Below are 27,765 nucleotides of genomic sequence, written 5' to 3' on the forward strand. Positions count from 1 at the left end.
GCCAGCACCTCCTTTTTGTTTTCAATTATAGTGGTTGATTGTGATCTGGATTGTGCTGCTTAGGATTGTATTGATGGTAAATTCAGTTGTGACATTCTGAAACAAATTGGCTAAAGAGCTGAAGGGAGCCCTAGAGCTATGGTGAAAGTGTGGGGTAATTGGGAGAAACTAATTTTGCTTCCATCTGTACTCAACCATTTTATAAATGCTGTTCTTTGCCCTCTAGATATATCTTCAGCTGGAAAAAGGAAACGACGTTCTGGTTCAGATCAATCACTTGAGACTATTGACTGCTCTCCTCCAGAATATATCTTGCCAGGATCTAAAGATCGGCCCCTGTCATTCCTACAGCCACTAACTGCAGATAGCAAGGTGTGTTACAAAGCCAATGGAGTGAACTGATATTTTTGCATTAAAACAGAATCAGTTGCTCTGTTCAGAAATGTTTTGCTGCATTTGTTTCCAGAAAGATGCAGCATTTAGACATTATTATTATAATGCAGTTGGGTAGGATCAGAAGTCAATGTGATATTTCAGAAACAAGCTAGAGTAATGTTCATGGAACATTAAACATTGTTGTAGTTTTAGTCTTGCTGTATTACAGATTTAGCCAACTTTACCTTATTTCCTTCTTTCCTGATTCTGCTTTCATTTGAAAAACAAAGATGATTGCAGTGTTTGCATCCTAGCACAGAATTCTTTAACACTAGTAAGTAGAGATTCTGATTTGAGTATGTATTGTCTTAACTGGTTGGTTCTTCTTCTGGATTCAGTGGGGAGGTGGATTTTGCTAATTGATACCATTTCTGTAGTCCTTGCAGTGTTTGAAGTGTCTGATGGTGAGTGGGTGGAATCCACCTCCTGGTAACCGTAAGCTGCGGGGGGATCTGATGTATTTTAACATCATCACCATGGAGGATCGTCATGTCAGCATCACTGCATCTACACGGGGATTCTACATCAACCAGTGAGTGCAAGCCCGGTGCTTGGTACCGCTAATAGATGGGTTCATGCGGAAAATCTTGCAGTGTCTTTGAAAACAAATGAGATAAAATTGGACCTTTAGAGATTTCAGATGACCCAATTATTAAAATCTTATCAAATGCAAAATTAATTAATTCAGTTGTTGGGGGTTAAATTATGAAATTGATGGACTGAATTCAGAGATAATATCACTGCTGAGGAGAGTTGAACAAAAACAGAATGCAAACATGGAGCTTGCTGTCTGGTCGTGTAATGCAAGGTGGATATTATGTAATTCCTAATTTATGTCAGTTGAAGAACTGTTCACCCTAAATTAATGATTGGGTGAAATTTTACATCTCTTGCTCTCAGGAGGCTGGATAATGGGCAGGGCTTGTAGATTGCAACACTTGACCAGCCTGCCATTTACCCACCTGAACCTCACCTGTCTTCTATCTCCTGGGAGAAAATTATGGTGTTGCCACTCCATTGGGCCTCATGAAACCTTCAAGTGGCAGTTTAATGGCCAGAAGGGCCTCATCCCACCTCTGCCACTGTTTTAGCCATAAACAAGAGAATCCCCAGACCAGTGCACAACTTGGCAGTGTGAACTCATGTGCCAGGCAAGTGAAAGCAAGGATTTTCCTGTTTGGGGACCTTGGTGCTCATCACAGACGTCCAACTTCCACCCACCTCACACCTCCCAATGTCATATTCCTCTTTCATACCTCCTTAATGACCTCTCAAAACCCAGCCCCAAGTTTGTCACGCACTGACTTTTCCTCTCTCCAGCCTCCAATAGTTCCTCTACGAGCTGCACAAATTTGGTACCATTAGGAATTCAAGGCTGCTAACCTCTGACGATTAAAGATTTAGCCTTAGTGATTAAATGCTCCATTGAACATTGATAGCTGTGAGACTATCTCTGCTGAGCTTTGGAACCATGTTGGGATAGCCCCGCTACAAAAACATCTTGCCTATAGTATTTCTTGTATGAACTTGTAATCTACTTTTCCTCTGTGTGAATTGTCAATCATCTTTGGTGTCAGTGACATTGGAATAAGTATGTTTTTTAATTAAGGATTAGATTCATTTAGCTTCCCTTTACTCTTCACTGTCTTTCTCGTCTTTCCTGCCTTGATGCTGCCACAAAGTGTATACTTCTTACATTAGAGCAGCTTACTGTCCCTGTGTGACTGCCTCAATTTTAGAGAGAAATGATGCTAACTTATATATGGCTTATAGTTTTATGTCTAGGGGTCACAGTCAAGCAGCCTAGCATCATGTTATACTGATCCTTGACAGGCTATTGAGAGGAGAGACTTCTATCTGAATAATTTGGATGAACTTTGGACTATGTTTCAGAGATGAAGTGTAGAGTGTTCTGTATGGCAGAAGCCACTCAATGTTTGTTTTGGTGATGATGCTTTCCCAGAGCAAATCAAAACAATTCCCATTATCTTATTTGCTTTTCAAACGCAAGTCTTATTTCTACTTTGAGAATTTATCCATTTTCTCTTGCTGTGTCACACAATGCTCCTCTGTCTTTAGGCCTATTTTGTTTTAAGCTGTCATTCCAATGCATTCAGCCACTTCCAGCTAAGCACAGATACGATATATTGTTCCCAAGTTCTGATGGCATTAGGCGTAATTGAAATGACCCTGATGGAAATGACGGTGGTGGGAGAAGACATGTACTGATTAGGTGTCTTATAGGAAACAAATATCTTCATTACCATATCATTTTCCTTTCCACCATCAACTAATAGACAGTAGAAACAAATTGACTTGGCAGCCCATTCACATGTCTAATTGCTGTTGTAATGACCTTAAGTTCCTGCCTCCCAAAATAGTCAAGATAAATCTGTCAGAATGTATTAAACTATAAGTCATCAAGATTCACTTATTTCTCCTGTGATTTCATCTCCTGCTGCCAGTGTAATGGTCGCCAACAGTGAAAGTACTGACTGAACTAATAGCTGCATGATGCTCATGTGTTTTAATTATCCTCTCAATGTGCATTTTCCTGATGCCACAGTGTTTCAAGAATGTGGTGATTCACATCATGATAGTTGGCACAGGCTGATATGTTGACGTAATATTAGATTAGATTAGATTAGATTCCCTACGGTGTGGGAATAGGCCCTTCGGCCCAGCAAGTCCACACTGCCCCTTGAAGCATCCCACCCAGACCCATCCCCCGATAACCCACACACCCCTGAGCACTATGGGCAATTTAGCACAGTCAATCCACCTAGCCTGCACATCTTTGGACTGTGGGAGGAAACCGGAGCACCCAGAGGAAACCCATGCAGACACGGGGAGAACGTGCAAACTCCGCACAGACCGTTGCCTAAGGCTGGAATCAAACCCGGGTGCCTGGCACTGTGAAGTTGCAGTGCTAACCACTGAGCCACCATGCCATCCCATGCAAAGTGTTGGCTCCTCAGTGTGTGAACATTCCCTGTGGTGCATCTTGCTGTTGGTTGAGAACCTTGGCATGATTCGCAAGGTAAATTCAGGAAAGCAGTCTTTTTAATTCTCTCAGGATCTGACATAGACCATAAGAAATAGGCACAAGAACAGGCCATACAGCCCCTTGAGCCTGCTCCATGAAGTACTTGTAATACAAAAGGCCTTTTTATTCACGTTTTCACAAATTAGGCTCTTGAGTCTGATACTCTGGTTGTAACGTAAAGCCACTAAGTATTTCCAGATGGTTAAAAAGCATAAAACTCATTACAATTTTATCAGACATAGATAAGAACAGACCTTTCTTGTGCACTAGAGTGGCATAATGGGAAAAAAGAACCAACTGGGTTTTTGACACTAAAAATAAAATACTGATAGCAGGTTGCTTAAATACTGTTGGTGTGCAGCAAATACCTGAAAGCAGAATTTTCAGGCCAGAAATTGAAATCTTCAGTAGCGGTTACCTGGGTGTGTCCAGCCATTCTCTGCAGCTGCACACTAAGTAGGGCTTGGTGGGTCTTGTATTCTGTCTCACTGTCAGTTAGTTTTCATGTTTGGTGTTGTGTGTTTTGTTTAACTGCTTTCTTGCAAGAAGTGCTGATTCTTTGTTGAGGATGCAGTTTAACAGTCATGCAAAGCCATCAACCTGAAAAATTACCTGTTTCTTCCTCCACAGATGGTCCCAAACTGCTAAGTATTCCCAGCATCTTTGTTTTTATCAACAAACTCAGCACCTTTTTTAATCCACATGTTATCGTATGTGTATCTCATAAACAGCTAAACCAGCAGGCTCCACCAGCCAGAGCAGTGATCAATTTTTATCCCCACATGGGTGCTTGTAAGTGTATCTTCTAATGGGAATCGCTGGATTTTGGCCAAGAACAGCAACCCATTGGTGTATCTGCTCTAAGAGCAGCCAAAGAGCCCATAACAGAGTGTGCTCCACCACTATGCTGATATTTCAGCTGATTAACCTAATTTTATAGCTAACATTTCGCCTAGACAGTACATAGCGCAAATCCTCATAGTATAGTTTGTAAGTTGATTCTACTGGATTGGGGATGGGGTGGTTACCGCAACATGTGCTATTCTTTAGACTTCTTTCAGCACCTTTCAGCTCAAATGAATTTTGTGGAGTAACTTGCCAGAAGTGTGAGCTGACAGTGGGTGTGAGGGCAGCATAGCATTTGTGATTTTAGTGCTTCTTTAGAACATTGCAGCAGGCCCAGCACGGAACTATTAGCAAGGGAGCAAGATGGCTTATTGAAATGGCAAACAACTGGGAGGACAGGATCATTCCTGTGGACAAAGCAGACGTTTTCCATAAAGTAGTCTAGACTGCATTTGATCTCAACAACATAAAGGAGACTGCACTGTGAGCAGCAAATGCTGCAGACTGGATTGAAAGAAGCACAGGTGAAATGCTGTTCACCCAGAAGTTACATTTGGGGTGTTGGACGTTGAGGAAGGATGGCTGTTTTCCTCATGTTGCCTTTTCTTCTTTTGTTGATAAACTTAAGCCTGTTTGTTTGGATAGTGGTCCTTCAACCATTGGAAACGCTTGCTGTGTTTACTCTCACTAAACCCGTCAAGATTTTTCAAAACTGTCAAATGTCCTCTAAGTTTTCCCTGTTCTGAGTAGAACAATCCTAGCTCCTTTAGTCTGTCCACATAACTAACCCCTCATCCCTGAAACTTTGTCAATAAATTTATTCTCGTAAATTTCTCCAAAGCCTTTATGACATTCCTATATCACGGTGCTCAGAAATAACAAAATTCCAGCTGAGGTTGAACCAATGTTATTAACTGATCTAGCATAACGTATTTATTGGTGACTGTTCTCTATGCCCTCCTTTACAAGGAATCCCATATGCATTACTAACTGTAATAAGATAATAAAGTGTGAAGCTGGATGAACACAGCAGGCCAAGCAGCATCTCAGGAGCCCAAAAGCTGACGTTTCGGGCCTTCATCTGATGAAGGGTCTAGGCCCGAAACATCAGCTTTTGTGCTCCCGAGATGCTGCTTGGCCTGCTGTGTTCATCCAGCTTCACACTTTATTATCTTGGATTCTCCAGCATCTGCAGTTCCCATTATCTCTGCATTACTAACTGTGTCATCTTCAAAAGATTTGTGCACAAGCAGAAGCATAACAGTCACTTGGATCTCACTGGAGAAAATTCAAAAGGAGTGAATTAATATGCACTTGGAAAGACATGAGTTAATTAGGGATAGTCAGCATGGTTTTATCAGAGGAAGGTCATGCCTAACAAATTTGTTAGAAGATTTAGAAAATGTGATCAGGTGTGTGGATGAGCGAAATTCAGTTGATGCAGTTTATGTGGATTTTAGCACAGCTTTTGACAAGGTCCCACATGGGAGACTGATTGAGAAAGTTCAAGCACATGGAGTTGAGAGAAACTTGGTGAGATGGATCAGAACCTGGCTTAGTTGAAGGACACAAAAGGTTGTGGTAGAAGGCTTTTTAAGTGATTGGAGGCTGACATTTAGCAGTGTCCCACAAGGATCAGTACTGGGACTCTTGCTGTTTATTATATACATAAATGACATAGATGAAAATGTGGGGAGAAGGTTAAGCATATTTGCAGATGACACCAAGACCAGTAGAATGGCTAATAGCGAAGAAGATGGTTGTAGGTTATAGAAAGATACAGATGGATTGGTTAGGTGGACAGACCAGTGGACAGATGATATTTAATCTTGATAAGTATTTAATGAATGGCAGGACACTGGGTGGCTTGGAGGAACAGAGGGATTTTCAGGTAATTATTCACAGATCTCACAGAGCATGTGAATAGGATAGTTAAGAAGGTAACAAAGTGTGGAGTTGGATGAACACAGCAGACCAAGAAAAGGCTTTTCTGATAAAGGGTTTAGGCCCGAAACTTCAGCTTTTGTGCTCCTGAGATGCTGTTGGGCCTGCTGTGTTCATCCTGCTCCACACTTTGTTAACTTGGATTCTCCAGCATTTGCAGTTCTCATTATCTCTAGTTGAGAAGGTATATGGGATACTTGCTTTCATCAGTCATGACATAAAGTATAAAGTATAAGAGGACAATGTTAGGGTTATATAGAGCATTGGTCAGGCCACACTTCCTGTGCTGTGTGCAGTTCTGGTCCCCTGACTACAGGAAGGATGTGATAGCACTAGAGGACATATAGAGGAGGTTCACCAGGATGTTGTCTGAGATGGACAAATAGAGCTATAAGGAGAGACTGGATAGGCTTCAGAGATAATGGGAACTGCAGATGCTGGAGAATCCAAGATAACAAAGGCTTTGATTGTTTGCTTTAGAGCAGAGAAGACTGAGAGGGACATGATTGAGGGATAAAAAATTATAAGGGGTGTGATGAAAGTGAATAAAGAGCAGTTGTTCCCCTTAATTGAGAGCCAACTATGAGGGGGTATAGTTTTAGAGTAAGAGGAAGGAAATTCAGAAGTGATTTGGGGAGAGAAACTTCTTCACTTAGTGAATAGTGGGAATTTGTAAAGCACTGCCTCGGAAAGTAATGGAGGCTGGAAACCTGATAAACTTTTAAAAAAGTATTCTGATAAGTACTTCAAATATCATAACATTCAAGGATATGGGACAAGTGCTGGAAATTGGGATTAGTGCACTTTTAGTGGTAATTATATCAATGCAGACTTGTTGGGGTAGAGGGTCTTTTTGTGCGATATGAATCTATGGATCTTACTCTCTCTGTGTCTTTCTCTCTCTCTGTCTTTTTCTCTTTTTTCCTCTCTCTGTCAACCATTGTGCCATTTAGCATGCATCACTCCCTGTTCACTGTTCTTAATAAAATTCATAATTTAATGTTTCTCAGTTTTGAAGTTCACCTGCCATATGACATAGATTCTTTAAGCTTTCTGTATCTTGAAATCTATGAATATCTTCCTCATTGTTTGCTACACTTGATTCTACACTTCAGCTATGTGGTTAAATCTAAATTACCCTCAGAAATGGTCTAGCAAGCCACTCAGTTGTATTAAACATTCACGAAATGGTATAATAGGAAGGAAACCAGTTAGTCCACATAGTGTTTTTCTTTAATTCGTTCATAGGATGTGAACTGGCTCGGCCAGCATTTATTGTCCATCCCTAATTTCTAAGAGAGCAATTTGAGAAAGCAGTATTTTTTTCAGTGCAGTTTAGGGAAGATGTTTCTAGAGAAGAAAAGTTTAGTTTGAGTGACTTCCAGACCAGGACTACTTAGTTAGGAATCTGCAGACTAATAGGAGCTGTGAAAGTATGAGCTCTCAGTTTTATGAGTATTCATCTCAGAAGACTCCACAGTTCACAACACACAAACTGAGGAGAATCAGGTAAGTTGAATTTAATGTTTGACGGCGAGGTATAAATTCTCTGGATTTAAGTCACTGTAAAGTGAAGGTGTTGCTACATGGGTTGAAACTTTGTTTGCTGGGTGTTTTAACAATTTTCCATTTGTGATCTATATCAAGACATTGCACTAACAATACCAAACATTTTTCCTTGCTATAGCCCTGCAATAAAAGCTGTTTCTAACGTATTGTATTCTAAATTAGGTCAACTGCATATGTATTTAATCCAAAACCAGGCAGTCCGAGCCTGTTATGTCATTCACTGTTGGATCTTCTGAATCAAATTAGCCCGATGTTCAAGAAGAATTTTGCAATATTGCAGAAGAAAAGGTATGGAATGTGAAGACGATCATCCACAGTAGAGAGATCCTTTTATTTATTTCTAACATTCGGAAACTCAGTTTTCATGATTGAACCTGCAATTCCATGCATCATGAAAGCAACCAACCCTTCTCATAAAGTGCTGGAAATATATAACTGAGTTGGTACTTGAGACTGGATTTAATTTGCCTACTTACGACTTCTGGGAAGTATCTAGCTTGCACATAGTTCATCTCTAAAGTGATAGAGCCAAGTTTATTGACTCTATAAAATGTAGATTTAAATTTGAACTAATGCTTTCTTTCATCAAGAACATCCAATTGTGGTCCCCATCCCTGTTCTGATTAGATAATTATTATCTTTCTGTTTTCATTAAAGAAGCCAAATTAATGCACATCAAAATGGCAATGATCCCTTTATCCCTGCATAAATGGATATTAAATCTCTCCCTGACATTAAAGTTACTCCAGTGGTCTTTTACATAACTCTTCCGCTTGCCTTACTTTTACTTTGGTGACCTTAACGAGTGTGATTACCAGTTAATTTAAAATTGGAGAGTCATTGTGCTTTGAACTTACTGATCCCAGCAAAGTCCTGTCCTTTTGGATTTGTAATAGTTTTTCAAGGAAGACATTTTTTTAGGCTTCATGGTAACGTTTAGTAGCAGTCAGGAGTAATTTTCCTTGATCCTTTCAGAAATTGCTAGACGTTGTATTGACTTGATTTTGGGTTTATGCCAAAGGTTTTTTCTAATCATGCTCCAATTAAATTCATTCTGGACTGTATCCAAATATTAGTTGCGCCATCATATTTTAGACGTTTTTTGCAATACAGTTGGTATTCTGGTCATGCAACAGCTGAAGTGTTTTTTTGAGATTTTAATTCTCTGTTTTCCAGGGTGAATTGCCATCCATTGGAAAGGGTTGCCACACCATTTCAAAGTTACAGTTGGACCATCCCCCACAAACAGCACACCATTGATTGTGTGAGGGCTGAGGATGCATATACTTCCCGGCTAGGGTTTGAGGAACATATTACTGGGCAGGTGAGAAATGGGTGGTAATGTTCTGGTCTAGAGATCTTTGTCAGGCAACAGAGATGAGGAAAGGTGACACAGAGGTGTCTGGAAAATCTTTTTGGAGAAAATGAGTTATAAATTTTATTTGTTACTTGCTGCAAAACAGCAATTGTGCATTCTTTTTTCTCCTCCTGTCCTGAAACTGCAGGATCATTGAGTGCAGCTACTCAAGTGTCACCTACCCGGTTGTATCCGCCATCCTATCTGAGTGTGCCACGATCACAGCTAGTACTTGTACTTTCCCAATGCTCACAGTTTTCAGTGCCAGACATTATCCAGCAAGAGTGTTGCCCAGAATCATTTACTGTGGTAATGCTACAGCAGTATCCTGTTGGGATCGACTAACTCCGCACAAAATGTTGGAAGGTTAAAAAGGATGAATAAAGATTATGTGTATAGATAACTATGTGAATTGTTCACTGTTTACCATTTCAACCGTACCAGGACTGGACAGAGAGATGAAAAATCTCAAGAAATGATTCATCTTGAGCTGACTCCCTAACATAACTATGGAAGTTCCCAAAAGATTGTAGTAGTTCATGACTCCTCGAAATAGCAACCTGTTAGCAATTTTCTCTCTATAATCGATCATGTCCTGTTTTCTCAGAATGTTTAAAGCCTCGTGTTTAGCATTTTGTTTTAGATGACAGTGACATTCTGCCACAATAAATACTTCTGAAACCTATCTGGTTTCTTTGCCCTTGGATCTTCTATGCACCATCCTTCATTCTGCTGTCCCTGCTATCTCCAAAAACTTACCTTAATGGTTTGAACCTAATCTCTTCATGAAAAAGAAATTACACCTATCACTCGACCTTCATTTCTCCCTTGTAAATAATTTGAACTCTTCAAGACCATCTTCAGAAGACTGTAATTTTGGTTGGCATTCTATGAGCCTTTCCTTGATATCTTGCATCTTATGAACATTGCAAAATTGGACATGCTACTCAAACATGTGGACATCCTAGTGTCAAATATTGCTTTGTTTTGTATTCATTCAACCTGGAATCACTATTAGTCTGTATGAGTAAACAGTACATTTATTCATTGAGCTTTGGGATACCAAAGATTTGACAATTCACTTCTAAACATTTTTAATAAGTGTTTTAATAACTCAATAGATTGAAACATTACATTTTGAGTAGTACCTTTATGATTACTGAGCAGTTTTGTAAAAATTGGATGATTTGCTGCCTCTTGTTTCAATAAAGCCTCGGGACTGGAATGAAGAGTTGCAGATGGCACGGGAGATGCCTTGTCAAGATATGATGCAGCGGATATTGAGGAAGCAGACCATGTTTAAGGTGAGGTATACAAACTTCTGTTCTCACGAGCTTTTCACAACAAGTCCTCACAAAGTTAATACTATGAGAGCAGCATTAGGTGAATCTTATCCAAAGGGAGAGATTTATCCTCTGTTTCTTCAATGAAACATTAGGGCTTCATTGGCTTCCACAGTAATGGGGCTAAGAATAGTAGCCTGAATGTGTGATGAAAGAGTTGCTTGCTAGTGGTCGATTTGAAGAATCTTTAGGAATTTGATGGAAATTAAATACAAATCAACTGGGGCAGTGTTATTATTAGATTGCGAGAGGGTTGAGGTCAGTAACTATACCTCTGATGACCAAAAATTTGTATTAGGAATAATGTGTAGTGGAGTTCTGTGAAGCCATCCTACTGTTTCAGTGACAAATACATACACCCATATTTGTTTGTATTACTTTCTGCAGTACTGTCACCTTAAGTATGTGTGCCGCTATTTAAAGTGCACAGTTTTCAAGGGCCTGTTCATTGAAGTGTAAGTACAAGATTAAGGGGAACTGGCTGAGGATTGCTTATGGGGATTTGTGGCCATAACATGGAGTTCATTGCAGATACTGGAAAAAAGTGTTTTATTCTTCTCTTCTCAAAGTCTTCTCATAAATTTGCATTACTTTTAAATCACACTCATCTGTAGACCATTACTGAACTCCGATTTGAAGTTCAGTAATTAGAAGTGGATTTCTGATTGAGAATACTACTTTACATGACTGTATCCTGGAAAGGAGAAAGGCAAGAGTGAAGTCAGATTAATCCAGTTGCACAGAGGAGAACCCGTCCATCCAGTGTGCTGTGTAGGCCGAGATATGCATGGCTGTTCCTCTAAGTATGGAGGTTACTTTTCTCATCAAGCATCCAAGTCCTGAGAAAAATGCAGGACAGGCTATGTGTCATGGGATCAAGATTCAGGTAACCCATGGTCAATGGAGGAACAGATCTCATGAGATCAGAATGATATATATTCCCGAGAAAGGATACAAAATATTCTAGCTGTATGGTCCATCAAGAGCTGCAGACCAACATTTGGAATCTCCGTGTTGAATTGATTGACTTGTTAGGATCTGTAATCCTCTGGGTAAGCTTTGCAGTCTTTTCTTTGGCTGCCGCTTTCTTCTTGCCAGCCTGAACTTTGTTGAATCCCTTTACCATTTTGGAGCAAAGGAGAGAAGTCCTAGACATTTGCTTCGTATCTTGATGACTGCACAGAAGTTTTGTTTCTGTCTTCTGGAACCCTTCTCTTGATGGTAGAAATCATCATACCTTTGCTCTGCAGTTAGTGGCTAACATGTCCTTCCCTATCACTTAACTAAAACTACCCCTCCCTCCATCTTTTATGCTCTGGGTTTCCCAATTTGTCAATTTTCTCAGTGTTGTTTGTATTTCTTGAGTTGCTCTGGGCTGCTGAATATAAGGGAAATGATGAATGATGGAGTGGGTGAATGTATGACTGCAAAACAATGAACAGAAGAAATGGAAAGGACATGTTCTTCTCTGATGTATCTTTGCAGTTTCCAAAAGAGGAGAAAGTACAGTTAACTTTATTGTGCTTGAGCAGCATTATGCATTTTTACAATATAAGAAACTCAGAAAAACACAGTATGATTATCCAAAAATGTAGACGTCATTACAAATTCACAATGTACCTCTTCCATTCCCATCCCTCAACTGTCAGGTAGGAGTTGGAATCAGTTCTAACAATTACAGTCGAGTGTTTGGCACATTTTTCCCAGCACTCTGACCCTCCCAGCAATAATTAACCAATTCATTGATATAGAACATAGAATACAGAACAGCACAGCACAGCACAGTACAGGCCTTTCAGCCCACCATGTTGTGCTGACCTATTATCCTACTAAGATCAATCTACCCTGCATACCCTACATTTCACTGTCCTCCATGTGCCTGTCCAAGAGTCGCTTAAAGGTCCCTAAAGTATCTGACTCCACGACCACTGCCAGCAGCACGTTCCACCACTCTCTGTGTGAAGAACCTACCTCTGACATCTCCCCTATACTTTCCTCCAATCACCTTAAAATTATGCCCCCTCATAATTGTCATTTCCACCTGGGAAAGAGTCTCTGACTATCTACTCTATCTGTGCCTCTCATCATCTTGTACATCTTGTACACTTCTATCAAGTCACCACTCATCCTTCTTGATGTTAAGACACATCTCTGGAGTAGGGGGAACTTGTGCAATGTCTGCTTCTGCAGGAGGAATACATGTAAATTACTTGCTACAATTCACAGATATTCCATCAATCATGCAGAAACATGAGTGGCTGATAGGAAGGATAGGTTCAGTAGAGCAATAATTTAAGATCTGAGATTTCTGTGTACTGGCATACTTTTCAGGATATGAGTCACAGTATGACCGCTGCCATATAATTTTGCACCTGGAGCATGAGTATAATGCTGTTTTGGTAGTCCGAAATGAAATGATGGTGTCTCTAGGATGTAGCCACATGTTTCTGTACAATCCCATTATTGGTCGTGTTGTCCATTTAAAATTACCTTTAACTTTCTGAGTCACTGAGCTCGCACAACCCTTCCTCTGGCAGGGAATGTATGTATGTGTTTGGAGGGGTGGTGTGGGGAGAGAGTGAAGTGTGATATTATGGAGCCCTTTGGGTTATGAAGTCCTACTCATAACCATCTGCTTTCAAATGGTCTGTCTAGCTGAATAGTTTCTTCATAGGCACTTTAACATTGCCATCCTCGCTTTCTTTTAATGGCCGCGGTTGGCAGTGCTTTCACATCAGCATCAGGAAAACTAGATACTTGCCTTTTTCTTTGCTTAGGTCTAGATATTTTGGGTCCCTCTTGCAAAAGCCTGCTCTGTCCTTCAAATACACATAGCCCTTTTCGTTGAAGATATTCTGACCTTTCACTTGCCCGCTTCCCAAACTTTTTAGGCTATATGTGATGTAACCTCTCACCAATATTATTTAAACTACCATCTAGGAAATATTCAATGAAGTCAGCCACCACTGAGCAGCCTGCCCAAAATCTATTTGCTCATATTTTCACTGCTACATTAGAAATCTGGGAAGTTCTGATAGCTTTACCCGAACTAATATCTGGACTGTGTGCAAAAACAGTTGGCTGTTAGTGCATTAAAGACTATCCTTCAGTCAGTCACACCCTGAAACAGAGTAACCAATTAAGACGCCGTTTTTGTTTCTGATTAGGTGAACAGTGACTTTGTTGCAGCCGCCACCCGTGGTGCAATGGCAGTTATCGATGGGAACATCATGGCCATCAACCCAGGAGACGATACCAAAATGCAGATGTTCATCTGGAACAACATTTTCTTCAGCTTTGGATTCGACATCCGGGACAACTACAAAGAATCCGGTGGGGATCATGCAGCTTATGTTGCATCCAGCAATGACTTGAAAGGGATCCAAGCTTATAGTAACTTGGATGTGGCTGGTCTACATGTACTAGGGACCATAATAGTGGATTACCGGGGCTATCGGATAATTGCACAGTCCATTATCCCTGGAATTCTGGAACAGGAGCAAGATCAGAACGTAGTTTATGGATTGGTAGATTTTGGGAAGACTGTTATTTCTAATCATGAGTACGTCAACATATTGCTTCAAACCTCCAGACCCCTTCGGATTCAGAAGCACCTTGTCCTGAATAATTTAGAACAGCCCATCCTCCTGTGCTCTTCTGTGGATTGCAAAGGAATTGTGGGCAATGATGGGAGACGTTACATTCTGGATCTTTTCCGCACATTCCCCTCGGATCTGAACTTCCTGCCAATGATTGGTGAAGAGTTGCATGAGGAATGTCAAAGATTAGGATACCCAAAGGAATATCAGCATAAGTTGTGCTGTCTACGGCCGGAGCTTGTGGAGAATTTCGTCCAACATAAGTAATGTTTTATCTGATGTAATTTGTAGTGATGTATAGAAGATTATAGAATATTTCAGCACAGAATCAGGTCTTTAAGTCAATTCACTTTGTTTTGGTATGTTCTCTGCATAAGGGCATATCCTACTCCCATTCTGTTCCATCCCTTGCAATATATTTGAAATATTTTACAATGATTTGATTTCTTTTAGTTTACTTACTTATTTGCACTTCAATTAACAAGCTTTTCTGATCTTTCATTTTAAACTTGACAGTTTAATACTATTTTACATTTTCCATGTTGAACTGCAACCTTCACACAAATCTATTTGTGTTCCCTCAATCTTTCATAGTCCTCAAACCATTTTGTTGTAATCAATCAATCAGTCCTGTGAAATATCTCCTTCCAGCTTGAGAATCTTTCTTTCATCCTTACCCTTTACTTTCTATGCTGCATCTCACCAATTCGAGGCCACTTCTTCCTCATTTCTATGTAACGTTATCGTTGCCTTAATAAGAACTTTCAAACAGGAGTGGGTCTTTCAGTCTTTCAAGTCTCACCTGCTATTCAAGAGGACAGTAACTGATCTGTATCTTAGGTTCATCTACCTGGTTTGGTTTCATAAATTCTTATACCTTTGCCAAACAATAATCTATCAACTTCAGTTTGTAAATTTTTAAATTACATGGGAATAATCACCCTTTTTGGAGGGGGATGGCTCTCATATATTTTCTTATCAAATTTTTAAGAATTCTTGCTAACTATAGCCATTCCATTTCAAAAGTCTAATCTCCTATTTTTTTTGTGAATGCCTTGTACTCTGTGGCGGACTCTGTCTGACTGACCTCAATGGCATTAGCTGATCTAGTGTGCAAAGCCACAAATGGCTATTTAACCTCTGTCTATAACAAATACTGGGGGATGCATTGTTGTATGAAAACAAAAAGCCGATCCACTAATGTCCTTTAGGGAAGGAAATCTGTATCCTTACCTGATCTGACCTACACAGGCTCCAGGCTTAGAACAATGTGCCCTCTGAAATGGCCGAGTGAGCCATTCAATTCAAAGGGCAAATATGGATATATAATAAATATTGGTCTAACCAGAGATGCCCACAACCCATGAATAAATAAAAGAAAACTATTGCACACTGATCTACTGGAACAAAAGTCAAAATAGCTCCAAAAGGACATCACAAAGCCTTAAAAAAATTGCCGCATTATCATTTCATTGCACATAACTTAAAGCCAGAATATATGTATTTCTCCTTGTGGCATGTACTGTGCTGCTGTCAATTCTGTTGTGTAAGGAGTTCTGCTAAATATCTAAATCTTTAATGGTGTGTCTTTTCCTTTTTCCTGCTCTTTGTTTCTCCCCTGTATGCTCCACATGGGAAAGTCCCTGTCCTATACCTGAAATTAAAAACTAAATATGATGAACCAGTTTAGTCCGAAAAGATCATGATGTGGGCACAACACAAGTGTGATGTTTGGATGATGCTGTGCTGTTCTGTTCTGTATTGTTGTAACTGTCTTTAGGTAAACCTGAGGGCAGATATTGGATAAAGCTGTAGTGAGATTAATCTTCCCCAAATTTAGATTGGATTGAGTAGATGTAAGTAAGCATAGACTGGGAGCACAGATTTGGAAGATGTGACTTAAAATTTACAATCCTCTTTGAAATCTGTTTTCTTTTCTATTATATTTTTAATTGTATTTGAATTCAAACTATCATGAGGTACAAATATTTAAATATTGTGTATGGTACAGGATAATGATGGGTTTTTACCTTACCACTGTTGAGAGGAAGATGTCATCTTCCACATAGTTTGAGCTGTGTCCTTCAACCGTTTCTTTGATAATCAGGTAACCTGCTCTGAGACTTCTGCTTAAACCATTAGGTATCTTGTGTATACCAGGAGATATGCCCTCTGGTGCACAGCATTCATCCTTCACTTGACAATTTCTACTGGTGCAGGTAAAAACAGACGTGCCATGTGAAGATATATTTATGTCACCTGTTGCTGCGCAGTGCATTGCTTTGCAACTCCAGTGCGCCAAACATATACATTTGAAATCCTAATAGGACATTTTGTTTCTTGAACACACAATAAGCAAGCCCGTGTTCTGTATTATTGATGGTGCTGCTGCTGCTAACCACCAACTTACAATCTCTGCTCGTGTTACGTTCAGCTGTTTTTCATACTTTAGGCACACGCAGTTTACAAAACTCTTGAAGGAGAAAATGCGTAGAAGTGACAGAAGAAAAAGTTTAATGGAGGATGGAGAGAGTGCAACAGAAAATTATGGTAAGGGAGTCCAGTGTTTGCAGAGGTTAGCTGAGGGTGGGGGTGGGGGAGAACATAACATCTGTTCAATGGCTATGGTAGATGGGAGAGTTGTGTATTAGGTACCAGAGGTTATTTCTAGGTTTGTGAAGAGCAGTACATGCAGTATGTCTTTTTTTAAAAGAATAAAATGCAGGTGTTGCTAGTTTAAGGAAAAAATGTGAGCAAAGTCTGAATTCTTGAATAATGTTTGAGCTCTTGGTTTTTCATAGAACATAGAACATACAACATTACAGTGCAGTACAGGCCCTTCAGCCGTCAGTGCTGCACTGACCTGTGAAACTAATCTGAAGCCCATCTAACCTGTACTATTCCATTATCATCCATATGTTTATCCACTGACCATTTAAATGCCCTTAACGTTGGCGAGTCATTCACTACTCATTCACATTGCAACTGAGTTGAATATTCTGATTGTGTAAAGCACTCTTGTTGATAGGGTGAATTCTATAAAATGACTGAACACAATAATTGTTGATCTCATGTAGGGGTACTCAGCATTGCATTCTTTCTACAAACACCACATTTTACATGAGAATAACCTTCTGGAAAGCATTCAGATGTCAGTACAGAAGAGTATTAATAGTCCAGAATTTTCAAAAATCATCAGCATGCTGAAATAGTAACATTCATGCCTTCAAGTTAGATGTTATGATCTCATGCTCTTCAACATATAACCTAAGCCAGCACACCAATGCAGTAACATTGCAGTGTTGTCACTATTGTTTCTGTCCTTGTCTGCTAAGTCGACAGATACTATTTGAAAATATTCCCAAATCATGGCAAAAAAAAAGTAGATTAGCTGAAAAATTATCAGATTTGCCGTCTACAGGATTTTGCTGTGTGCAAATTAGGTGCAGCATTTGTCTTCAAATATATGACTGCATCAGAATGCAAGTTCTTTCTTTATTCTGGAAAATAACTGAATCTCTACATGTTACTGTGACCATTTTCCAAGTGCAGTCTTCTTTTGAATAGACTACGTCCTCAGGAAAAGCTTATCCTGAAGAGTTTTGCACATAGCACAATTAATCTTTTTTTAAAAATTATTTCTTCCATGGGATGTGAATGTTGTTAGCAAAGTCCAGCATTTGTTACATATTTCTAATTTCCCTTAAAGAGAACAGCTAAGAGTGAAGCACATTAATGTGAATGGGCTAGAATGTGTGAGGGCAGCAGATTTCCTGGCTAAAATGGCATTAATGAATCAGACAGGTTATTACAGCTATTGAAGAAAATTTCGTAGACACTATTACTGGGACCACAGTAAGGGCATGTCTGCCTTAGTTGGTGCATTATCTAAGTTACATGTAGTTTACCTCTAAATTTAATGAATGAACTGGCGCAAGGAGGAAGGAAAAGGCTAGTGTAGTTATTGTTGCACTTGTTTTTGCTTTTGCAATCCTTTGTGTGAACATAAACTCAGATCTGTCGCACAATTTGGAAAGTACTCCAAAACTAGAGGGCATAGGTGTAAGGTGAGAGGGGAAATATTTATAAGGGACCTAAGGGGCAAATGTTTTACATAGAAGATGGTGCATATATGGAATAAGTTGCCAGAGGAAGTGGTGGAGGTGGTACAATTACAACATTTAAAAGGCTTTTGGATGGGTAAATGAAAAGGAAGGGTTTAGAAGGATATGGGACAAATGCTGGCAAATTGGGCTAGATTTATATAGGATATCTGGTTGACATGGATGTGTTAGACCGAAGGGTCTGTTTTTGTGCTGAACATCTTTATAACGCTATGACTCTACTTCTTAAGCGATGAACAAAACCATTGGTCATAGCAAGCATTTTTTCCTTGTGTAGCTATGATATTGCTGAAAAATCACAGAGTAATGCAAAAGCAGAAGATTCTGGAAAATCTCAGCAAGTCTGGCAGCATCTGTGAAGAGAAATCAGAGTTAATATTTTGAGTCTGTTGGAACTATGCGTTCTGAGATAGGGCACTGGACCTGAAATGTTAACTCTGATTTCTCTTCACAGATGCTGCCAGACTTGCTGAGATTTTCCAACAATTTCTGTTCTTGTTTCTGATTTCCAGCATCCACAGTTCTTTTTGTTTCTTCTTAAATTGAGTAATGCTGTGATGTCTGGTAGAGGAACTTCTCTGCATTAGAAACATTTTCAATGGAGTCTGCAGCTGTGAGTGCCAAGAATTGCTTTGTTTCTCATGTAGTGCTCTACATAAAAAAAGAGACACAGCTGTACAATGAAGGCACTATATCTCCTCAAAGGATATTGGCTACTGAATGTACAATGCTATTGTATTAGACCCAAAACGTCTGCTTTTGTGCTCCTAAGATGCTGCTTGGCCTGTGTGTTCATCCATCTCCACACTTTGTTATATCTGATTAAGTGTTTTATTTACAGGGGTAAATGTGCTTCATTCTGAGGAAGCTCTGATACCTACCTTGTAGCTGCATTTCTTTCAGCCAGTGTTTCTCAATCCAATTAAATTTTGAAGAATTTACCTTCATTACCTGCTAGGACGGTTTGGAAGGTTAAGGCTATGTTGAGGTAATCCTCACTACAGTGAGAAATTGCATTCCTCATCCAGACAAGTGTGTATATGTTGGGCAGCAGATAAATGTCTGATGGTGAAAAGGCTGACGGTAAATGTTCTCCGCATTTTGACACAGTTGCTGGGGTAGTGGTGGACAAGTTCAGAGTTTCTACGGTTTGTTGCATCTCCGTTATAAATTCATTTTTCCTTGATCCACAAATTTAAGCAGGACTTTTGCAGCCAGAAACGAATGTGCATCCTTGCCTCTGTGTTTAGATTGCTGCTTTGAAGTGATGAGCATACCAGAATGGATAAGAAACTGTATGACAGCTTAAGAGTTCTAAAGTACTGGCTGAACCAGTTAATACATGAAACAAACTGAGGCGGTGTTTTACAGTTTTAGTTTGTGGTCAATTTGCTTCTGCCTCCACTAATTCAGTATGACCAGTTAATTGATGGATTGCTAATTAATGGCACATTGCGAAGGGTTCCATGCCCAATTGGACACCATGACTGTGATATCAGGTGGGAGGCGGGTTATGCTGTCGACAGGTAGCCTCCAACCTTGAGTGCCCCTATCCCTTTGCTGTCTCCTTATTGTGTACAGCAGGCAGAAAACAGTGAATAAATGAAGCCAAGAAATGCTGCCACCTTAATCAGTAGACTGCCAAGTACGCTGAGGATACCATTGTTAGGGCCTTTTCTTCCAACCCCTGTGTTGCCACCTCATTCCTGCCATATGAATAAGTCCTAAACACTTGCCCAATCAATGCCTGAAAAATAGCATGGGCGGTGAAAGATTACATTCATTTGGGTGCTGAATATTCGGGCTTCTGATTTCCACACCAGTTCTCCTTCCATAACACTAGAGACTGGCTCAATGTTGTTGGATGGTCAGCCTGATTCTATATTATCATATTTTACGTAGGCACTGTGGGAGATGGCATTCGTCATTTGTGGCTGTAAAATCCAGTCCGTGAGGTTCATTGCGCAGCAGTGTTTTTCAAATTTTAAATATATAAAGATGATATGAATTTTTCAATGGTGCTGCTTCTTTAAGAAATTATTGTAATCACAATGCACAATACGATGCACGGTAAGAGTTGGGCATATGTTGGATCACTAATTCTCCAAGTATGTTGCAGTCTCCAGGGATGAAGGATTAATCATTTGGATATTTTGGTCAATCAAAACAATGTTATATTTTCTTTCCTTATGTTAGATGTGATAATAGAATAGATGGGAATAAAGTTGTCTGGGAAAGAGTGTTGGAGGTGGGAGGTTGTTCCTTGTGGTGGCTTTCTTTTTGGCATCTGCTTTCAGGCCTCTAAACAGAAAACAACCACAAAGGAGGTGTTGTAGTTATGTCAACTTAAAATGTACAAGCTACAATGTACAAATGCATTTCTCCTCCTCTTTTCACCTTAAACCAAAAAAGATTTACAATTTCAAGTCACCCAACATACATGGACTGTACAGAAGATCATTACACATTCTTTGTTATTCTAGTCTATCCCAATTTTATCTGTCCCTGCACATGTCATCTTCAAATAATCTTTAAAGTGGCCAGTTTGGCTAATAGTACATGGATGAGCTCGTGTTTAGTGTTCATCTGATGTCTGCTCATTCCTGGGATGATATTCCTTCAGTTAGCATTACTGACCTAAGTGGATTTGCAACTGGTTCACCTTGCTGCATGGGGGTTACTCCAAGTTGCGGGCTTACTGACGATGCACTTGCGGATTAACTGTATTGTTGTTGTTTTAGTACTACAGGACTGACATCATTGTCATTAGTTGTTAACTGGAAGAAAAAGCTGCATCATTACTACAGTTCTCAACTAATCTGGATCAGGATGAAGTCCTTTCACTTTCAGTACATGACCTGTGTACTTGGTTTCAGCCATCTTCAGTTGCATTATTTTCTTGGTTAGCATCTGCTTCATCTGCTGACCTATCTCTAGTAGTTTCTACTCTGTTCGTACATTGTAATCATTGTCTATTGTGGTGTCTTCAGTCATATCTCCACATCTGTAGACGAGTAGATCATTCACAGCCACATTGCCCAGAACATTTATCCTTCATCCCGAGAGATTGCAACATACTTGGAGAGTTAGTGATCCAACATATGCCCAGTTCTTACCATGCAGAATATTAGGCAGTGTGATCCACTTCAGAGCAGTAGGAATGCCAAGTGTCTTGTGGAAATATTGGCATCTCCCAAATGCTGTCCACATGTAGTCAGAAAACTACTGCTTTTATTCAACTTAATTTGCCAATATCTATTTTTCATATCTAGGGTCATAAAGAGTCTTACTTTGGCAAGTTGTGACAAAATTTCTTCAGTTGTTGGCACCAAGTAATGCAATCTCATCAAAGCTTTATTGAGATCTTTTGGACTTATGTATACTGTAAACTTTCCAGAGTTTTTTCACTGCTAATTTGCTATTAATTTAATCTGTAGGACTTTCTTGATTAATTGTTGCTTTTCAAGCTCCTTTATCTTGCCTCTTATGCTGGACTTGAGGGCATTTCGAATTCTCTCAGAAGATGCTAAGTTGGCCTCACATTCTCATCAACTGAGTTTGTGGTAGAGATGCAACAACCCTTTGATATTAACCAAGAAAACATTCAATACCTGTGAAACATCCATTTTCAGGATCTGTTGAGCAGTCGATGACTTGATCCCCTGCAAGACACTGCAAATCTCTTCTGGTAGGGTTACCAGTCTGAATTTTATACTTGTCTCAGATGAAATGAGTGGGTTTTGCTTAGTGTCTACTGTCTACAGATCTTCTTTCTCCTTGTTGCATTGGGCTTTCATCTAAAACTGTCCTCTTGATTGAAAGTTCTTCCACCATACAGCCTTAACTCTAACTTCAATGGAATAATTTGTGTGTCACTGTCTTGAGCCACTTGGCCTAAGTTCACAAAGCTTGTGATACTGCATAAATCACCAGGGCTATCTGACACTTCACGTTCTAACAATTCCATGTTTCTATGAGAGGAGACAACCTGTTCTATGGAGTAGAATGATTTATCCAAATCATTCTCAGCATCTCTCCAGTAGCTGTATTCAGAGGCTTGCTTTGTTTGTTTTCAGCAAGACACAGTTGTGCCCTCTTATTCAGCTTCTTGATGTCAGAGTACTTTTTTCCTCACAATAAACATGTTTCTTTTGTGTAGATAACAAAGTGTGGAGCTGGATGAACACAGCAGGCCAAGCAGCATCTCAGGAGCACAAAAGCTGACATTTCAGGCTAGACCCTTCATCAGAGGGTCTAGGCCTGAAATGTCAGCTTTTGTGCTCGTGAGATGCTGCTTGGCCTGCTGTGTTCATCCAGCTCCACACTTTGTTATCTTGGATTCTCCAGCATCTGCAGTTCCCATTATCTCTGTTTCTTTTGTGTAATGCTTTTTGCATTATTTACAGCTTATGCACAGGCTTTGATCTTTCTGCTGGTTTTCCAGTGTTTTTCTTTTTTCCATTTTATTGTTTTTATTAGGCCTAGATTTTCTCTCAGCATAATGCAAAGCTTATCAGTTCTCCTACTAATACTCCAGCTAATGATTTACCATGTGACGAAGCTTTGCAATTGTCATAGCTTTCTGAGAGTATATTTATTTTCTGCCAACTGACATGCTATCTTGCTCAGATGTTTTATTCCTAAGACAATCCCATCTCTGACAAAATCATCTTTCAATGCATTCACATACTGAACAATGTTGCTGTCTGAGCTCTCATGGTAAACACATGGTAATCACAAATAAGTAAATAAGACTTCGAAGCCTTCAAAATTTGTCCATTCTGATTTTCTGTCCCTTGGTGAGATCTAGAGTGTAATACAGTTTGCAGTACTCTTTCCCCAGCACTGATAACAGACTTGACTAGTTACTCTTATTTGATCAAGTTTTCTCTTTACTCTGTGTCTATCTCATACTTTTACTAAAGAGACTGGAGGAAGGTCTGATTCTGTCAGATTGTCTTTCCAGTAATTGGAAACTTCAAAACCATGCCAACTGTCCCTTCAGAATAAAGTTCAAATTACTCCTTGATGTTTCTTGCTGTAGCTGTGTCTCGCAACTTTCAAAATCCACTCAATTTCAGCTGCACTCTTCAGGTATCATGTCCGATGTGCTGGCTTCACTAGCTTCTGCCTGCATACCTCTAAACAGAAAGCAACTACATCAGAGGTCACATTATTTTTGAAAGTCACACTGTATAAATGCATTTCTCCAAACGGAGGTCATTTGATGAAACCTCCAGGAATACACACTACTAGAATTGGCAATCCTTGGTACATGTGATCTAGTATTTAGCAATTCTAGCAACATGGACAATAGAACATCAGCAAATACAAGATCTCTTGTGCTTACTGTTCAGAATGATTTGTCAGTCGCATATCAAGTCTGCTTTGTGCCAGATATCAAAATTTCACATTTCTCTGTAAATGTGCACTCACTATTTTTAAAGCTTTTCTTGGGATCTATACATAAGTATAACAACAATGGAACATAGTGTTGGAGACGGTGTGTCTAATGTTCAAGTTTTTCTAAATTCTGTTTCAGTTATCTTTGCAAATGCCTTCATGTAACAAGTGTTATCTGATTCTGGAGACCTTGTCCTAACTTGCATTGTGTTTTTTTTATATTCCTGTATAGATCATTTCAGAGATATTGATGAAATAAAGACAGTATGTCAAGAGGTGGGTTCCATCAGTGACACCATCTTCGACATTCGTTTCAATCCAAATGTTTATTCATCAGGTAATGTATAGTACTTTCCTAAAACTGTAATAAGAATTTTTCACCCGATCAGGAAGTGAGTTGCAGCTTCCTTTGGATGAAATATTTTTCTTCCTTTCTAATCTTCTAGCAATGACTTTAAATCAGCACCACCTGTTTATTGACCTCTTTGCAAAAGGAACTACAGCAAACATTATCTATCCACTAAATCTAGGCCCTTCATAACTTTATACTCCTTAACTAAACCTCCCATCAGCCTCCTCTGTTCCAGAGAAAACATTCACAGCCCATTCAATCTTACCCTCACAGCTAAACATCTTCATTTCCAGCAAAGTTCTTGTAAATCCACTCTCTAGCCAATCATATCCTTGCTGTGATGTTTTGCTACTGTTCGGGGATCGGTTAGGGTTAGGGTGCAATCCGGGATCCTCTACCTTCTGTACTACTCATTATGCTACTAGTTATTTTGTATTTCCTGCTTTTGGTTGATTACATCCTGCCACCCTACTCACCCCCTTCCATTATTTCACAAGTATTGAATTGTAATTGCCACTTCTTTGCCTGCTCAATTAGCCCATTGATACCTTTTCACAAGGTTACAGCTTTCTTTCTCACTGTCAACCACAGTCATGTTTTGTATCTACAGCAATGCTGCATATGTGTCCTACACTTAAATATAAATCTCTCCACTAAATATCATTGAAAAGCAAAGGACTCAGTTCCTAGCCTTGTTGAACCCCACTGGAAAGTCTTTCGATTGCAAAGCACCAAGAACCCATTACCCTTTATCTTCTGGAGAGAGAGAAACAGTGTTAATATTTCAAGTCTGAAGAAGACTCGAAAGGTTAATGGTGGTTCTCTCTTCACAAAAGCAGACAGGCCCACTGAGTTGGTCCAGCTTTCTCTGTGTTTGTTTCAAATTTCCAGTATCTGCAGTATTTTGCCTTGCTTTTTATCCCCTACTATTTTCCCTTGGATTCTTTGGGCTTTTACTTTTCTGACCAAACAGCCAAATAGGACCATATCAAAATCCTTGCTGAAATCTATGTAACCTACATCAGATATGCCTTACTGTCTGATAACCTTTGTATTTTTTGTAAGGGTTTAACTCTGAAATTTGCAATACAGTACTGAGGAAGTACAGTACTGTCACACTGCTGACAGATTAAGTGATGGTTTCACCTGTGCTGTCAGGTGAATGTAAAAGAACCTTTGGCACTATTTTGAAAAACAATGAGGAATTATTCCTAGTAACCTGGTCTCAATCAATGGCACGAAAACAGATTATCTAGTCATTGTTAAAATGCTGTTGTGGGAATTTGCTAATACACAAACTGGCTACCGCATTTCCTGTATTTAAAATAGAGCCTACACTTCAAAAGCACTTCATTGGTGGCAGAGTGCTTTGGAATGCCCTCAGAGTGTGGAAGACTTCTTATACTTGGAGGTCTTTTTCTTTTCTCGCCTTGTAAATGTTTCCTTAATACTGCAACTGTCTTTTCTTTCAAACCTCTTCTCTATCTTGTGTGTAAGGTCTGTAACTGATAACATTGAGCTGCTATCTGTACTGTCCTTTAAACCTTGTTTGCATGACAGTGATATTTTCAACTGTCTGTCTGCATCCTCAGCTCATATGCAGTATTTATCTTTCGAAGTAAATCTTTTTGAGAACCTCCAAAGTCCTTTTGTTTACTATTTGTTAGCCCTAGTTTCCTTTGCATTTCATACTCGCTTACAAATTGCCTGCTTTTCTTGTTGGTTTGTTCTGTTCTTGGAATAAACTTAAAATTTTATGGTGTAGAGATGTGACTGAATCTTCAAAGATTTAATGATAAATTAATTAAATTTGACGATAGTGTAAGGTAGGGGTGGAGGTTAGATAGGCCTTAGGATTAGGGTAATAGTTTGGCACGACATCTTGGGCCGAAGGGCCTGTACTGTGCTGTACTGTTCTATGTTGTGTGTTCTAAGTTTAGATCAAATGTTTAGGCAGACCCTGTTTATGTAGATTCTTGGACCAAACTAAAGCATTAATAGGCGGAAATAGTGTCCTCTCTGTTATTTATGTTCTTATCAGTGAACATGACACTTTTTGCAAACCAGAAGGAATGGGTCCAATTCGAGCCAGTTTCATAATTATATGGGGACAGTGCATAAGTGGCATATTTGTTGGTAACCAAAACTCAATTTGTCATTTTAAAAGTTTCAAGAGTTCAATAAATCTGGCATTTTGAAAGTTTGCACTTTGAAAGCTGGTGTAATAGATCAATTTATTATAATTTTGGGATGAACACTTGTGACTCTTTTTGAATCTCAACTCGATGTGACTCTGATCCCACATTATGTAGTTAACATTTAACTCCCCGAAGGGATCAGACAAACTATGTAGTTGTCAGGGGAGTACAATGAAAGGTGGGCAATGCATGTGGCTTGCTGGTATCTTTCACATGAGGATTAAACGAAAAATACAACTAGATTAAATTGACATATTTCTAAGGAAATGGTAAAATTTGATGAGATACCTTGCATAAAGTTGATGGGAAGGGAATAAGTTTGTAGGCCTTGAAAGAAAAAGTTGGGAAGTTTCAAAGACAAGGCATGTGCAAGTGGAACTTGACGTTGGATAGAGTAGGAGCAATGAGATTTGTGCAAACCAAAGTATGAGCATAGCTGACACTGGATAAGATTTTCAACAGGGGTCATGAAGGATGCAGTATTCCTGCAGCGATTGAAGAAGGCAGTTTTTATGATGGCGTGAAATGGAACCAGAAGCTCAGAATCAAATAGAACCCCAATGTGACTCAGTCTGTGTTGGAGTTATTACAAGCAGGCTAGGAACTGTAACCTTTCTCTTCAATGTTTAACAGAATAAAGAAATGTCTGATCCAAACAATCTGACAACAGAGAGGTAGTAGCGGGCTCAAGAGAAGTGGTAGGGCTCAGTGGTGTAAACAACCATGTGTCTCATGTCTACAGACAATGTTCTCATTGGATAGCAAGTAGATTAGCTAAAATATTAATTTTTTTCTACTTAGCTCAAGATCAAATTGGTCTGTACTTTTCCAGTAAGCAGTTAGGAAAACCCAGTAAACCTTGTGCACAACCTTGTCACTCCTGTATATGTTAAAATATACCATTCATTATAAAGAGCAAGTGACATGCTAACATCTTTGGAACCATCAAGCACAATATTCTGCCAAAATAGTTGTCCACTTTATGATGTCTGAGCTTTCAAGAAGTGGTTGATAAATATTACTTGGTTCTATTTTATTCATTTCATGAAATGTGATATTACTGTGTTTGCACAGACAAACGTAGATGTCAGTTTGTAAAAGATGCTTTTTTATTTAGGAAATGGGGGGTAGAGACATTTCATCCTCTTATATTGAATCTTAACGTCTGTTTGACTTTCTTCCATTCCAATGTGGGTCCTGAAGTGACTGTATAGTGCAATACAGGGTTCGCAAATACAACCACTGTGCCATTTACCTTCAAAGCAATTGATATTATCACTATCTTCTCAAATGCAAATAGATTGAAGGAAGTGCAATATTTGGCATTAACATTGCAAGGTATAACTCATCATTGGCACCATTATAGAACTCCCTCATTAAGCTGGTTTACCATTCAGTTGTATGATCCATGATCATAAATAGATAATTTGGCTCATCATAAATGCATTGTACATAGTTGACTTACTGTGAATGCATTGCAAATAATTGAGTATATTGCACATTATATGCTTGGAATTGTGTTTTAATCACTTGGTTTATTGTATAGCAC

The 27,765-nt window shown here is 39.3% G+C and overlaps 1 protein-coding gene across 3 annotated transcripts in view; it reads left to right on the forward strand.

Annotated features, from left to right (window-relative positions):
* Positions 1 to 27,765, forward strand: part of LOC125464096 (clustered mitochondria protein homolog) — a 75,879-nt gene that overhangs the window by 25,794 nt on the left and 22,320 nt on the right. For all 3 annotated transcript variants that reach the window (XM_059655004.1, XM_059655005.1, XM_059655006.1), the window contains exons 5-12: positions 227 to 372; positions 813 to 967; positions 8,003 to 8,128; positions 9,017 to 9,164; positions 10,409 to 10,501; positions 13,708 to 14,402; positions 16,592 to 16,689; positions 23,899 to 24,003. In XM_059655004.1, coding sequence (XP_059510987.1) covers positions 227 to 372; positions 813 to 967; positions 8,003 to 8,128; positions 9,017 to 9,164; positions 10,409 to 10,501; positions 13,708 to 14,402; positions 16,592 to 16,689; positions 23,899 to 24,003 — 1,566 coding nt within the window. The remainder of the gene's footprint in view (positions 1 to 226; positions 373 to 812; positions 968 to 8,002; positions 8,129 to 9,016; positions 9,165 to 10,408; positions 10,502 to 13,707; positions 14,403 to 16,591; positions 16,690 to 23,898; positions 24,004 to 27,765) is intronic.

This window comes from Stegostoma tigrinum, chromosome 26, assembly GCF_030684315.1.
Source record: "Stegostoma tigrinum isolate sSteTig4 chromosome 26, sSteTig4.hap1, whole genome shotgun sequence".
NCBI lineage: Eukaryota > Metazoa > Chordata > Chondrichthyes > Orectolobiformes > Stegostomatidae > Stegostoma > Stegostoma tigrinum.